Source organism: Colobus angolensis, unplaced genomic scaffold, assembly GCF_000951035.1.
Source record: "Colobus angolensis palliatus isolate OR3802 unplaced genomic scaffold, Cang.pa_1.0 Scaffold26, whole genome shotgun sequence".
Taxonomy (NCBI): Eukaryota; Metazoa; Chordata; class Mammalia; order Primates; family Cercopithecidae; genus Colobus; species Colobus angolensis.
Window position 1 is genome coordinate 17,448,263 of NW_012115821.1, and position 16,299 is coordinate 17,464,561.

Here is a 16,299-nt window from a genome sequence, read left to right on the forward strand (position 1 = left end):
GGGAGGGGAGGGGAGGGGTGGGGTGTGGAGGAGAGGAGAAGAGAAGAGGAGACAGAGAGAGAGAGAGAGAGAGAGGAGGACAGGAGAGGAGAAAGAAAGAGAGAAAAGAAAAGAGGAGAAAAGCGTTGTAGGAGAGAAGCAGTATACTAGAAAGAAAAATTCTGAGTTTCAAAGTTTTTAACTCCTAGATTTTTTGTTTGCTTATTACATGAAGTTAGCTGAGTCACTTAATTGCTCTGATCCTCAGTTTTTCTTATCTGTAAGATGGGTCAACAAGTCCTACCTATTTCACGGGTTGTTACAAGGATGGAAAGAGATTAAGGCATGTAGAAAAAGGTTTGAGAAGTGTAATGTGAGCTTCAAACAGTAGGAGTTTGTATTATTTCCTACAAAATGTCAAAATTCCAATAGTGCTGTCCATGAGACATTCAAAGCACATTTCCAGCTGTCATAAACTGCTGGGAGGTGGGGAATGACAACAAAAAAGAAACAAAGCAAATAAAGGAAATGATTATTTTTTTTTAGATTGGCCCAGTGCAATGTGTCAACCTGGCCCTATTTATAACGGCGTTCCCTCGGTCATAAAGCACCACCTGTCACCTTCTCTCCACAAGGGTAGAAACAGGACCAGGAGGCCGTCTTACCTCATCATCGCAGCTGATGGAGCATTTGCCATCCAGGGAGGCACACTGTGAAGGCAAAAGGCAGAGGGAAATGTGTTACTACGTTCCTTGGGCATCCCAGTGTCTGCTGTGGCTGCCACTGAGCTACTTAAGGACAAGCTATCCAAGTCATGGGCTAGAATTCCAATACCCAATTTCATTGAAAAGGAATGCTCCATGACGTGTCTGCTCTACCATCTCTGGAATCAATATCAATTCCAAATAGTAATGTAAAATAAAAGAGGTATGAAACAGTCGGTGGGGGGGCAGGCGCTCACACCTGTAATCCCTGCACTTTGGGAGGCAAAGGAGGGCGGATCACTTGAGGTCAGGAGTTTGAGACCAGCCTGGCCAACATGGTGAAACCCCGTCTCTACTAAAACATGCAAAAACTACCCTAGTGTGGTGGCAGGCACCTGTAATCCCAGCTACTCAGGAGGCTGAGGCAGGAGAATCACTTGAACCAGGGAGGTGGAGGGTGCAGTGAGCTGAGATCACACCAGTGCACTCCAGCCTGGGCAACAGAGCAAGACTGTTTCAAAAAAAAAAAAAAAAAAAAATTGAGGGGAGAGTTGGCTCTTTTTTATCTACTTTATGCTATCATTAAATAGTAATGACATCTTTTTAAGATCTCAAATCTTTTGGTAACTAAAAATATAATTATGTAATTATTTAATACAAATTCATTAATTCTCAATGACTTTAAAAAACCCCTGTCTGTCTGCTTAGTTTATAGTTTCCCAAAGTATTTTAATTTAGGGGATGATAAACGATTCTAACATTTATTCTTGGGCAGATGGAAGCAACTTATCAGTGGCCCTTTCTACCAAATTACTCAACAAATACCACCGAGATGACTTAGCACAGACAGCACAGCAAAAAGAAAAAAATGTTCCCAGGTTCTCCAAGGTAGACCCTGTGAACAAAGAAGTCAGATACATGTTTTGGAGAAACTAGTTATGTAAAGGGTTTCACAATTTTGATAATGAGATTCACAAGTAAGTAACCAGGCACGACCATAGGATTAGGAGAAAGTCAGTATGAAAATCACACAAAAAGCCCCAATACTTAAAAGAAAAACTCCTTTGGAAGGTCACTATCTTGATCCCACAATTAAAGCTGTTCCTAGGAGCAAATTCCCTGCTTTGCTCAGCATGTGGTGTCTAACATGCTGACAGCCCTTTATTTTGCAATGAAATGAAAGGTAATCTGAGCAGCCGGCAGTTCATTTTACAAACATTCATCGGAAATCTGTCACTTTTAGGCTCCAGGTACCCAAATGTGAACACCTGTATAATAACAGTGTCTCTAATGCTTCAAGATGCCGATTATAACTTACCTGTCTGCTGGCAGTCCAGAACTTCCTTTGGAAAAATTCAAGTTTCATCTGAATGCCTACAGCTGGGACAAGTTATAAATAAAACAAGGCATTAGTGATCCCTTTACACAATTATTTAAGGTTATCATCGAAAATTATCCATCATGGCAAGAAGCTGATATAAGCATATAAAATAAAATGTACAGTGAAGCATACAACTAAAACATTTTATCTCTCAGGTAAAGAATTCTCAAGTTTACCTGTACTCATAGAACTCTCGATACAAAACAAACAGCACAGTGTAGATGGCTCTATGGAGACATGTTACTTTGGCGTTTCTAAAATTCATATACTTGCACCCCTGCCCCATCCCCACCCCAACACAACCTGAGAAGAGGAAAGAAAAAAATTCAAAAGATCACTATTACGTCAGTTCCTGTATCAGCTATTACTGTTTGAACTTGCATGTCTAAAATGTGTACTCTGCATGTATTTTTGAGACGTAACATTTGAAAAGCAGTTGTCATGAGGCTGGTATTCAGAAGTGAGTCACTTTACTATAATGTGACTTAGTTTAACTGGCCTCCTAGAGTCCACATCTCAAGGTTCTTCTCTCCCATGGAACTTTGGTAAAATTATGTAATTTTTTCTTTGTCTGTGAAAAGCTTCCTAAAGCAACCGCGAATGCTAGTTCTAGTGACAGAAACAGCCAAAAAGAGAAGAGGTTAAGAATGTGACTTAGAACCTAGGGAAGTGAAATTTAGTGGAACCTCAAAACTATAACATGAGGAAGTTCATCTTATTTTTCTCCACGAAGCCCAAACCACTTGAAAGACTTGAAACCATCTCAGGAGGTAAAATGGAAAAATGGCAAAATGCTCCTCAGATGGTGGGAAAACCTGAGAGGCGTTCGGCAGAATGAGACTACAGGAAATACTGAATTCCCTGGAGCACGTCATTTACCCCAGCGCAGTTTTGCAAACTTTAGTCTGCTGCACACAACCTCCCAATTTTTGCCATATCTGCATACCACCAATACGCTTATCTATTTTTCCACATTTCTTTCTTTTGCTTAAAGACCTACAGTAATTCAACCTAAATAACACTGGAACACCCATCAAAAGAAATACACAATTGTAAGGAAAAAAATCACTTAAATACTCTTAAAATTTTGCGTGCCACTATATTGGACCTCCCATTTGGGTAATCATAGTTGTGCTGGCTTCAGGAACTTGGAGATTATCATAAAGGTCTTGGGCTGTTGTTACCCTGATAACTATCAAGGGCATTTCTATTTCCTAAAGAAATTGTTGAAGGAAGCCCTGAGAGTAAAGGTTAACTGGGTGTGTACCTTGGGAGAGATTTGCCATCTGTGTTTGGACTTAGAATTTCAGACTCTAGGATAAAGACTAGAGCAGTGCATGGCTGTAATGTGCAGAATGTGAAAAGCCTCTGAAATGCACCATGTCGGTGCCCCAGGATCATTCTGCTCTGCCCTTAGTGTCCTTTGTTCTCTGGAACACAACTTCCCCAAGAATGAGGACCTGTTCTTGCTCCCTGCTGGACCCCTGCCCCCAGCAAGATGCTGACTACACAGATGACCCATCAGTATATGCTTGCTTTTTAAAAAAGCTTCCAAGTGATATTATAGTCAGCAGTTAGAGAGAAATATAGAAGAGTAACAGCTGTGTGAATTGTTTGTTTGTTTGTTTGAGACAGAGTCTCACTCTGTTGTCCAGGCTAGGGTGCAGTAGTGTGATCTCAGCTCACCACTGAGAAAATTTTTCTTTGTTTTCATGGAGAAAAATAAGATGAACCTCTGCTTCCTGGATTCAAGTGATTCTCATGACTCAGCCTCCCGAGTAGCTGGGATTACAGGTGTACACCACCACACCTGGCTAATTTTTGTATTTTTTGTAGAGATGAAGTTTCACCATGTTGGCCAGGCTGATCTCTAACTCCTGGGCTCAAGTGACCTGCCTGCCTCAAACTCCCAAAGTGCTGGGATTACAGGTGTGAGCCATGTGGCTAGCTTGGGTACGTTTTATAAGTGTCCCAGATGATGCCCACGCACAGCCAAGGTGGAGGATGGCTTTAGTAAATCAGCTGTTGGGGATCTACTGTGATGTAGGCCACTTGGCCAGACTACACAACACAAGCTGTTCTTCCCGGCATTGGAGGACGTTTCAGAGAATGCCTGAAGGAAGCTGATCTTCAGTCTGATGGAGGTTGACTGCATTTCAAATAAATCTCATCTTCCAAATGCCTGACAGGCCAGGGTGCAAGATGCGAAACAGGGTCCGGGCTGAATTCTGATCAGATGCACTGGCAGGCGGGGGTGAGTGCTGGGCTTGGAACAAGTATCTGCGGTTTCACCAAAGACAGGCAGGGGCTGGCTGAAAACTGACTTCAGAGGAGAGACCTCGAAATTGTTGTGACAACCAATAACTGGTATCTAAGAGGAGGGTGGGAAATGAGTTCATGTGTCCTCCTCTGTGTGCCTCTTTACAGCTCCCCTCCCGCAGTGCTCCCCGGCCAGCGCCCGCCAGGCCGTCAGGCAGAGGAAGGCTAAGGCCACATCTCAGAGCCAAGGGCAAGCTGCAAGGCCTTACACGGTAGAGCATCAGGACTGCATGAAAGAGTCACTCCAGGGTAGCCTTTCCATGGTGCTTCTCCCTCCAACAGCCCAGAGCTGTCTTGGGCCCACCTGTCATCTCTTGAGCTTCCATGAGTCTCCCGATGCCCTTTCGGAGACCCCCACCCCCGTTCTCTGGTTGAGCCCTCATCTTCACCTCCCTGATGAAGCCAGCTGCTCCCCTCTGGGTGTTTATCTATCTCACATACTTACAGCCTGCTCTCATCTGCCCCGTCGGTCCTCTACCCCAGCTCCTTGGGGGGCTTTCATCTTTCCTTATGAGTCAGTCCCTCCATCCCATTAATCATGCAGGCTGCTTCTCTCTGATCTCTCTCCAGCAGGCTGCATCCTCGTCCTGGTCCTGATGCCCTGAACTAGACACTGCTTCCCTCCCTCCTCACTCACACCCCTGCCTGTGCCATGAAGTTGTTGCCCAAAGGCTCCTGGATAGTCCCGGCTGCAATAGTTCTGCTAGTTTTGACCTAGCTGTGCTCCTGCTGGCTGACCTCATCCCCTTTCCAGTAACACTGGCCCCTGGCTTCCTGTGGCATATCTGGGGTTTGCAGTGTTTTACCCGTAAGTTAACATACTCTCCTATGATTAAGAGACTCACAATTTCATTGATGGATCAACTTCATGACCATTTGTTGAGTGGGTACTAACCTCTACACTGGGTACTAAGCTCCCTCCGCATCCAGTTGAGGAGTAGATCCATTGTAAAAGCTACACTAGAGGCATAAAGAACCGGAGCATGCAAAGAATGGGGCTGACTTGGCCTGGGGGGCACTGGTGAGAGCTTTGTGTAAGGTGAGGCATGAAGAGCCCACTCACAGAACAGTAGGAAGCTGGGGAAGATGGCAATCCAAATGGAGGAAACACGAAGGGAGGGAAAGGGAGAGAACCTTTTTAAAGACCATCATTTGTTCGGAGGCTTGAGAAGAATGGCAACAGGGACCCAGTTGCTCAGGCTGAGGTCAAATGGCCAAAGGTCTTGAATGTCAGGCCAAAGCTTCAAGAGTATCATGTAGGCCAGAGATTGGTCCAATGGGCAAATCCAGCCTCTTTTTGTAAATAAAGTTTTCTTGCAGCACAGTCACACTAATTGGTTTGCATACTGTCTATGACTCCAATGGCAGAGCTGAGTAGTTTTAATTGAGACTGCATGGCCCACAAAACCTCAGTTATTTACTATTGGTCCTTTACAGAAAAAGTATTCTGACATCTGCTGTTGGTGCCATCGAAGGTCTTTAGTATCGAAGTGGCAGGACCAGGTTTATATTTTTAGAAAGTTCACTCTGAAAGCTTGCAGAGGAAGTGCTAGGGAAAGGGTCTGTAAAATGGGAAACGGGAGAATGAGTGTAAGGGATAGAGAGTAATGGGATTGAGCTAATTATTTCTTAAGTGTGAAAATGATTTAAAGTGCAAAAAATAAGGCAACAAAAAAATAAGAATACCCCTCTCCCCCAACAGACAAGCAAATAAACAAAAACACTTAAGGGAATCCTATGGCCAGCTGTATTTAGAAAAACAAATATATCACCTGCCACAAACAGAAGTGTAGCTTCCTTTCACTATTTTCCTTTGTTTTGGTCCACATTTTTCTTTTTCGACCTTTATCAGAGAAAACACGACTACTTCAGTGAGTCCCACTCTCTCCTTTCAGCTCCCACATAACCTAAATGGAACCTGAGACATTTGTCAAGTCCATCTATTTTGTTCTTTCAGCAACATTTCAAGCCGTAACAGTACATTGATTTAAGTTATCCTTGCTAATTTAATAAGGAAAACAAAGACAGCAAATGCTTTCGTGAAACTCAAGTCCCAAGGAGAGTTACAGAAAATAAAATCACCATTCCTGGGGTTTGTAATATTTTAGACAGTCTAGAAAATCATCAACATATTTCCCTGGAGGTCACAGTGCTCCTTCAATCTGATGACAGATGCCCCAGGGCTCCCTCCCTGCTGGGAATCTTCATCACATAGATGGAGACAAAGTCCCTTTACACAGCTGCATCTGTTGATATCTTACGCACCGCCCAGGAACACAACCAATCCAGAAAATATTATCCCTTAGGATCCTTCCCAATGTGCCAGTATGGGGTGAGCCTCCTAGGACAGTGACCCCAAGATGCTGGGAAGGTCTTTGGAAATCAACAAAACAGCAAAAATATTGTTATAAGAATTGTCCTCTCAAAGAGCCCAGAATCTTTTCATAAGAAATATTCAGGCATCTGAAGCACTGACATCTCTTTTGAACTATCCATGTGACTGTTCTCACAACTCCTCTCAATACTCTAAGAAGGCTTGACTACAGATATCGAAACTTCAATAAAGGATCTTCCTTCCAGACTTCTTCTTTTCCCAACTGTTTAACTTCCTTCCTATCTACTTTTACCCTCCCTTCTTCCAGTCCTTTCTCTCATGTTTATGAGAAACCCAGTATAGGCTGGGTGATAGGTGTATTGACAAAAAGATGTGAGAGACACAACCACCAGGGGTAGAGGCCTGGGGAGAGCAGTGAAATCACCGAAGAGAGACTCACACTTCAGCATCCCCAGAGCTGACAGAAATGAACGCAGGGCATCATCCAAGCTCCAAAATACATAGACCATTTGATTTGCAGAATGCCAGTGATCAGCACATTTGAATCTAGGGACAGGCTAGAATGCTCTGATCCTGTGCTGTCCAAATCAGTGGCCGTTAGTTACATGTGGCTATTTAAATAAAAATGAACTAAAATTAAATAATAGTCATAATTCGGTTCCTTAGTTACACTAGTTAGATGTCAAGTGCTCAACAGCCACAGGGGGCTAGAGGCTACGGTACTGGACCATGCAGATCTATAACATTTCCATCATTGCAGAGACTTTTATTGGATGATGACCAGTGATCCTAGAAGGAACCATGGAAAAGAACTGGACCCTAGCACTCCTTAAGGATAGAAGGTACAGTTCTCCACAAACCTGTTCATACTACCACTCCCCAGAGGTAGAAGAAATGAGATGACTTAGGTATAGGGGGTTTAGAGCAAACAGGACTGCCAGCATGAGACAACCTGGACTTGCAAGGGGAAGTCGGTAATGAGTTTGAACGAACCCTAAAGAAATCAATGCAACAACCACCCTCAAGATTTATTTATTTTGCTTTATAAAACTTGAGACTACAAATTACATTTGCAGTGCTATTATGTTTAATGCATTCAAGATGAAATCATGCATGCATCTCATATCATGTTAATAGACATGCATTCAAGTGTAATCTGAAACTCACAAAATAACAATGTTACATACAAAATTAGAAATAAAACAACTTTTTTTGTATTGTATTCATTTAGAAATAATTTTCCCTGGGGTTGGCCTCAACTTGCAACATACTGGAGGGGCACAGATCCGGTTTGTAAAATAGTGCTCACTATACCTGGCACACAAGCTCACCCAAACACCCCTATTTCCATTGGTCCAGCCCTCCAAGTCCATACAGTATATTCACATACACACAGAGAGCTCATCCGAAAGGCAGAAAAACAATCCTGCCACCATCAGTGAACTCCAATCAGGAATTGTTTTGCTGGGAGAACTGACTGCAAACCCTATTTTTAAGATCACTGCTGTGTCCCCTTGGGTATGTCACTTTACCTCTCTGTCTCCACCAATAGAGTTGCACCAGCTCTAGCTTCTGAGCAGAACTTTTGTGGGACAAAAATCAATGAGAGTAAATAAAATCATGGGTATTAAAACACTCTAACTAGTTGATAGCGTTGTCATCATTCATGTTGTGATTTGCTCCTAGAGCTTTTATTCTTTATTCTTGCGTTTCATGGCTAATATATCTTTCATGCCAATTATGTTGAGAGTGAGCAGAAAATTCACCTATGACCAAGGCAAACTGTCCACTACTAGGAATGTTCCTTAGAGTGTTATATTAGTGAGTAAATGCATTACAAAGTCATGCTATCAGCCAAGCAGGCTCTTACAGAATGAATCTTTTTCCTTCAGGATTAAGGAAAAGTGTGCTACACCATTCAAAACCTGTGCTATGGTTTGAATACTGCTCTTCTCTGAAACTCACGTTGAAATTTGACCCCTAATGCAGCAGTATTACGAGGTGGCACCTTTAAGAGGTGACTGGGTCCTGAGGACTCTGCCCTCATGAAAGGATTAATCTATTAATAGATTAATGGGTTAACGGATTAATGAGTCATTATGAGAGTGGGACTGGCGGCTTTACAGGAAGAGGGAGAGAGACCTGAGTGAGCACACTCAGTCCCCTCACCATGCGATGCCCTGTGCCTCTCTGGGACTCTGCAGAGCCCCCACCAGCAAGGCCCTCACCACGGGGGGCCCCTTGAACTTGGACTTCTCAGCCTCTGAGAAGAGGCTTTAAGAAGTGAATTCCTTTTCTTTACAAGTTACCCTATTTCTACCACTCTGTTAAAAGCAAATGAAAACAGAAGAAGATGCCCTGTCACTCACCCCTTCTGGAATTGTGATGATTCATGCATACTCAGGACAAGGTTAGAAAGGTCAGGGTACAGAATTCAAGAAGACTGTTGTCCATGATACTGGTGCCATCAGCTTCCTGGGCACATCAGTCAGACCACCTGCCCACAAAACTTCTCAATGACCTGGCTGCTGCTGGACACTTGCAAATGTGGACAATTATTTCACTGTGGTGTCCAGGCAGAGAAACAGATTCAAGAGCTGCCTTGCATTGCCTTATTCTACAAACAGGATATTTTCTTCCAACAGATTCCATGGGTAGGAATATAGTAGAAAATTGTAGCTTCATTAGAGGAAATACAACTACAACAAGTTAATAATAAATAAAATACCTGCTAAGGATTTCCCATGTATTTCAGCTCTTAGGAGTCAAGTGACTTTTCCCAAAACCCGAATTATACAAATAAATGCTCATCCAGATCATCAGCCTCCTAGGTGGTCATATTTCTTAATCAGTGCACTGGGTATTTTTAGATGTCTTGGTTAATATCTCTTACCCAGTCTCACCCCCACTTCGACAGTCTCTAAATTTTTATTTCTTTGTGCACCATGGCAAAGATTGCTAGCAGTGATAGTAACGAGGCCTGGCACATTTGGATTCCAACTTGTCTTAATTAACGGTCAATTGTAATAGCCATTACCCAAGCCATGTTTGTTTAAATGTTTTCTTCTGTTTGTTTTCAAAACAGTTAATTGCGAATAGAACTAACGATGAATCTGAATGCCATTTTTTGGGAATATTTCACTATTAACCCAGGGTTTGGAATAAGGCCACTGTTCCGGAGCATCAAGGAAAATAACTCCAACCTTCTTTACATCAAATGTGAGCCCACTCCAGAGGTCTGTTGGTGTCCAAGATAAATGACTTACCACATGAATAACAATTTAAAACTGCAATGTGAATTAGGACATAACTCATCTGTTAAATATTTCATGTGAAGATGTTAATGAATTGCATGATGGAATGTTGGACAAAAAAAACAACTGAAATCCTGGGACTAATTTGGGCAAAACTGAGAACAGAGTATCCTCGGGAAGACGAGGGGGAAGGAAGGGAAGACAGCTGCACTCTTCTCCCCCTGGGGATCAGGCTGGCAAATTCAAAGGCTTTCTTAGAATATTATAGGCAAGGGAGAATGATCAGCAACAACCTCTGGAGAAATATTTAGATCAAAGCAATATGCATTTGTTATAATCTTGGTAAAGCCTGAACATTAATCTCCAAGCTACGGTATTATTTCAGAAATTAGAAAAAAAAAAAAAATTCTCACAGCAGCAGAAACACCTCATATTTTAGCCTAGTCTAAGTGAAGAAATATAATGATAAAAGGGGAGGAGGTATTTTAAATGTAACCCCTAAAAGATTGCATATTTCACTTCTGAAGCATTCCCTGTGGTATGAGGGGTTGGCAATCTTTCTTATACATGCTTTTAAATAACAAAGAGCTCCATGATATATGTCTGTGGTGACAGAGATGGAGGAGAAATAGCTCACATTATCACTCCATTGACAAGGCTATAGCAGAAGATTTTCTCTGCTGAGGAGGCCTATTTTAATCTGTAACCATCCCGACCTACTGCCTGTGACTGGCTTCTGGGAATGTGTGTAGGAAGGCCTGATCCATTTGGCCACACATTTCTTTCATAATCACTTTATTTTTTTTTTCTGTCCTGTCAGAGCTTCTCAAAACAGTCACCTTTGGTAAGTGGAGTAAATGACAATTATAAATGTTTCCTCCATTTGGGTTCTAATTACTTGACTGGATTGATGTTGAAAAGAATTAGCAGGGTTGTGGAATGGAATAATAATTTTCTTTTCACCCCTGAGGTAATCTGGAAGCATTTTTCCAGACTTCATCTGAAGAAACCTATATTCCCTCAGCTTTCCCAGGCTGCCAGAGCTAGCATCAAATAGTTTTTGTCAAATCATTTTATGCTCACAAAGCTCTTCAAATAATATTATTTCAATAAAATTTTCAAGCCAATACATTTTTAGAGTCAATTCCCACCCTTTCAACCTTTCAGAACAAAACATTTAAGCCTCAGGCTTCATTGTATTTTAATCAGGGCTGCACAAATCAATGTCCTTTAAAAAATTATAAGCTTCCAAGTTATAGCTCCCTAGTTAATAATTTCTTATTAGGTCACCACCTAATAACAGTTACCAAAGAGACCATAACAAAATTGGGGGTCAAGTTTCTAAACATTTCCAAACCAATAATAGAACAGCCACATATAGTTGCCAAACATCTCTGAGTTGGATGTTTATGACTGTATTTAATATAAAATAGCACTAAAATCTCCACTTGGGCAGTCCACAGAGCTGGAGGGATGCCTGCAAACCCTCTGATTGTCAGGTTCATGTTACAGGGCACGGAGATGGAGAAGAACTTGTCCAAGCACACCCAGCTCCCTGGAGGGACCTGAGTCCCCTGTGGAGCTCCCAAACTCAAATTCCCTTCAGAGCTGAGAGGGAACTGTGGTGAACTGAACACCACCCTGTGCCGCAGTCTCCAGGGAACTGCAGAGCTCAGCTTGGCCCAACTAGTACCTTGTGAAACACAAGGCTCAATATATAGACAGTTCATTTGAAAAACTGACAGCACTCTAATAGGATTGCCAGATAAAGAGTTTTTTTGTTGATGCAAGATCTTGCTCTGTTGCCCAGGCTGGAGTGCAGTGGCGTGATCATGGCTCACTGTAGCCTCGACCTCCCAGGCTCAGGCGATTATCCCACCATAGTCTCCCGAGTAGCTAGGACTACAGGCATGTCCACCATGCCTCATTAATTTTTGTGTTTTTTGTAGAGACAGGGTTTTGCCATGTTGCCCAGGCAGGTCTCTAACTCCTGGGTTCAAGCAATCCTCCCCGCTTGGCCTCCCAAAGTGCTGAGACTACAAGTGTGAGCCACCATGCCAGGCAGATAAAATATTTTTGGTTTACTAAATCTGGCAGCTCCAGGCTGGGGGTCATACAGAACATTCCCAGGCAATGACCTGGGGTGATCTCTGTTGCGTACTTAGCCCTGAGAGAATTGAGACAGTTTGTGTCCTGCAGCTTAACTGTTAGGACTGGGGACCAAAGCCACCTCCATCAACATGACTTTCATGACTTTGCTATTAGTTCTAGAAAATTCTTGCCCAGAAAGATAATAACTATTGCTTTACTCAGGAGAGGTCCCAATCCCAACCAGATCCCCACATTGGAAGACCTGCCCAGCCAGACTCCAAAATGCTGTAAATATCCACCTGGCTTCCCCTTTCTGAGACACTTCTACAACTATCAAGGTTGTATTCTCCCTTACTGCTGTAGGGAATAAACTGACTTTGAGCTAAAAATATTCTTTAAAAAAATAGAGGTAGGGTCTTGCTCTGTCACCCAGGCTGGAATGCAGCAGCACAATCACAGCTCACTGTAGCCTCCAACTCCTGGGCTCAGGCAGTCCTGCCTCAGCCTCCCGAGCAGCTGGGATTATAGGTTGGAGCCACCACACCCATCCGATACATGGAATACTCTGCTGGTTTTCTTGTCAGCAGTTAAACCTGCTTCTTCATAGTATTTATCAATATTTGGCATAAAGTGATATTTTATATTACTTATTTATTGTGTTTCATCCCCATCCAACTAGAGGTTGAGGCTCTTTGTTCACTGTTGTATTCCCTGTACCTAGAGAAGCTCCCAGCGCAGGCAGGCACTTGTGAAACACACGGGGTGGTTGAATGCCATGTGGATGGAGATGTCAATTATTCTCAGGGAGTTTGCTCTCTCCAGAGATCTACCTCTGCCATCCATGTGGTCTGGACTCTGTCCCAAGAGCAAGAGAGAGCAATGAAAAGGTTCTCAGCAGGGGAAGGAACGATGTGAGACACAAACAGATTTGTGCTTTGGGAAAATCTACAGGGGAAGTTGCTGGGATGCATGGTTTGTGTCTGGGGGACTGCATAGGGGTCAAGAGTGCTCATCCTACCAGGTGAGAGATGACAGATGGACTTGCATGGAACAATGGGTACCGGGGATGGAGAAGTATGATCTTGTTTCTAACCCCTCCTGACTGGGTGAAGCCTGGAACCCCTGAGTTTGCCAGACCCATCAGTTGCATCTGAATCTGGCCAGATACAGCACTTCCCCACCAGCCCTTCCTAACACACACACCAGACCTCAAGGCTCTGTCATATTAGTTTGATAAATTTGAACATGCTTTTACTTCCAAATAAATTATTTAATGAAGCATACTTCTCTGTTCACCAGGTATGTCTCCGAATTACCTAACATTTATTCCATGATGAAAATCATTTTATGGTTGGGTGTGGTAGTTCACACCTGTAATCCCAGCACTCTAGGAGGCTGAGATGGGAGGATTGTTTGAAGTTAGGAGTTCAAGACCAGCCTGAGCAACAGAGTGAGACCACGTCTCTACAAAAAAATTTTTTAAATTAGCTGGGCGCAGTGGCGTACACCTATAGTCTAATTCCGTAGGAAGAACACATGAGCCCAGGAGTTTGAGGCTGCATTGAGCTAAGATTGTGCCACTGAATTCCAGCCCGGGGGATAGAAACCCTGTCTCTAAAAAAAAAAAAAAGAAAATTATTTTATAACTTGATTCATAGGAATATCACATAGTAATAATAGCAGTAGTAATAACAATAATTAATCCCATTCATGAAGCCCTCCAGTATGTGCCAGGTGTCTGCTAGATGCTTAAAAAACTTTATTGCTAATCCTAATAACACCCTCCAAACTTGATACTGGAGAAGAGCAAGGGTCATAGAAGAAAGTTATGGGCCTCAAGTCTCCTACTAAGAAGTTACCTTCACCCATGTTTTCAACCTATACAGCAAAGGCAAAGAGGTTTCTGTAAGTGTAAGATGTAGCGTGCTCCCGGTGTTCTTTTCTGTCAGATAAAATGCAAACTGGAGGTATCAGGGTAAGTCATTTACTACCTAAACACTCTAGAATATTTGCACCAATTAATGCATCTAAATATTCAAATTGGTTCTGTCTTCCCTTAGGTAATGATGACTGATTTGCTTACGTGATTAGGCTATTACCTTAAGATTACTCTGAGAACTAATTACCTAAACTGGAGGTAGAGTTAAAGAACTCTCCACTAAGAAATAGGAACACTTTTACATTGTTGGTGGGATTGTAAACTAGTTCAACCATTATGGAAAAGAGTATGGCGATTCCTCAAGGATCTAGAACTAGAAGTACCATATGACCCAGCCATCCCATTACTGGGTATATACCCAAAGGATTATAAATCATGCTGCTATAAAGACACACACACACGTATGTTCACTGTGGCACTATTCACAATAGCAAAGACTTGGAATCAACCCAAATGTCCATCAGTGACAGACTGGATTAAGAAAATGTGGCACATATACACCATGAAATACTATGCAGCCATAAAAAAGGATGAGTTTGTGTCCTTTGTAGGGACATGGATGCAGCTGGAAACCATCATTCTCAGCAAACTATCGCAAGAACAGAAAACCAAACACCGCATGTTCCCACTCATAGGTGGGAAATGAATAATGAGATCACTTGGACTCGGGAAGGGGAACATCACACACCGGGGCCTATTATGGGGAGGGGGGACGGGGGAGGGATTGCATTGGGAGTTATACCTGATGTAAATGACGAGTTGATGGGTGCAGCACACCAACATGGCACAAGTATACATATGTAACAAACCTGCACATTATGCACATGTACCCTAGAACTTAAAGTATAATAAAAAATAATAATAATAAATAAAAAAAAAAAAGAACTCTCCACTAAAGAGACAGGGTCTGTAGGATAAGCAGGAATTTATGACAGCCTAAGACCAATTGAAGAGGGAGGGTGGAGAAAGCATTTTTGGCTGTGCACAAAATCCTAGGGTGGTAATGAGTTTGAAGAGGTTGAGAACATTAAGACTACGTGGCCCATGCACATTAGGAAGCTGAACTTCCTGGCCTTTAAAAGACAAAGACAGGAAGGTTGAAACTAAAAACTGGTGATTATTCTGGGGATAGCCTGCCACAGCAAAATTGTCCCCTTGGTGGTGGGTCAACAAGACCATCACTTTCTTTTCCAGGAATCTCCAACTCATTGAACATGGAAAGGATGGCTACACCAGGAACAGCCAAGGAAAGACCATGCACTTAGGAGTCTGCTCATGCAGTAACACAGCCTGGCAAGGCAAGCCACTGGGCTTGGTTCCCTCTGGCCAGGGAGATACCTACTTCAAAGTCAAACACCTGGGTGGCAGATGTGACCAGCTGTAGCAGATCTGGCCCAATGCAGATCCTCTCAGAAGAGCTACACACGAGGTGATTATGAGTAGGGAGGGGAGGGAGGAGACAGGGAAACATTAAGGAGGGACAGATGGCACTCCGGAGTAATCAAACGCTTTTTCCCTCTCATTTCCTGGAATCTCTGGACCTTAGAATATGTGGAAGTCAGCCCTGGAGTGAAGAATACCAATTTTGTCCCTTCATCAGGCAGATGGTGAGGCTGGAAAAGCCATCTTCTGCTGTTAAGTGACTGCTCCTTGACTCTCACCTGGTTTCGTGAGCGGGTTGAGCTGGTCAGGTCTCCTGAGGGTGGGCTGCGAGGTGGGGCTGGCACTTTCCTGTCTGATTTGGCAGGCCAAGTCCAACTCCTTCTCAGCAGAGCCAACACCCAAAAGATCCCCCTCAGTAGACAGAGGCCTCAGGGGAGAGCCAGGCTGTCTGATCTCAGTGTCCCTCAATTTACACATTTCTCCATTCCACCAACATTCTGTTGGGACTCAAAGAATGATATCCCAAAGACTGGAGCTTTGACATGCTGAAAGACCTTAGAAGCTTCCTCAGAATCAAGGTTCCTCTAGCTTAGTCTTGTTCCCCCTCTTATCCTAAGTGCAGGGAGGGACTGACTGTCTTTGGAATATCCTCATCTGACCAAGAGAGCTTTTTTTTTCTTTTTTTTTTTTTCCAAAAGAAATGTAATTGTCTTAAACCCTGCCCTAGAAATTTCATCAAATAACCAGGAAAGACCAATGACCAGAGAAGAGAGTGGGAGTCATCACCAGCCCAGACAGACTTTTCAGCTATTCTTCTCAGAGCAGCTCCAAGAGATTACCTGGGGGATATTATCTGCATAATAAGACAACCTTGGTTCCTGTGCAGCTCTGCCCCTCACCTTCCCTAATGTCCA

At 43.0% G+C, this 16,299-nt stretch overlaps 1 protein-coding gene across 1 annotated transcript in view; it reads right to left on the minus strand.

Annotated features, from left to right (window-relative positions):
- The window catches only part of CACNA2D3 (calcium channel, voltage-dependent, alpha 2/delta subunit 3), a gene marked incomplete at its 5' end in the record, with an annotated part of 947,927 nt that overhangs the window by 101,770 nt on the left and 829,858 nt on the right, over positions 1-16,299 (minus strand). Inside the window, 2 exons of the mRNA XM_011947304.1 lie at positions 645-689; positions 2,002-2,063. Coding sequence (XP_011802694.1) covers positions 645-689; positions 2,002-2,063 — 107 coding nt within the window. The remainder of the gene's footprint in view (positions 1-644; positions 690-2,001; positions 2,064-16,299) is intronic.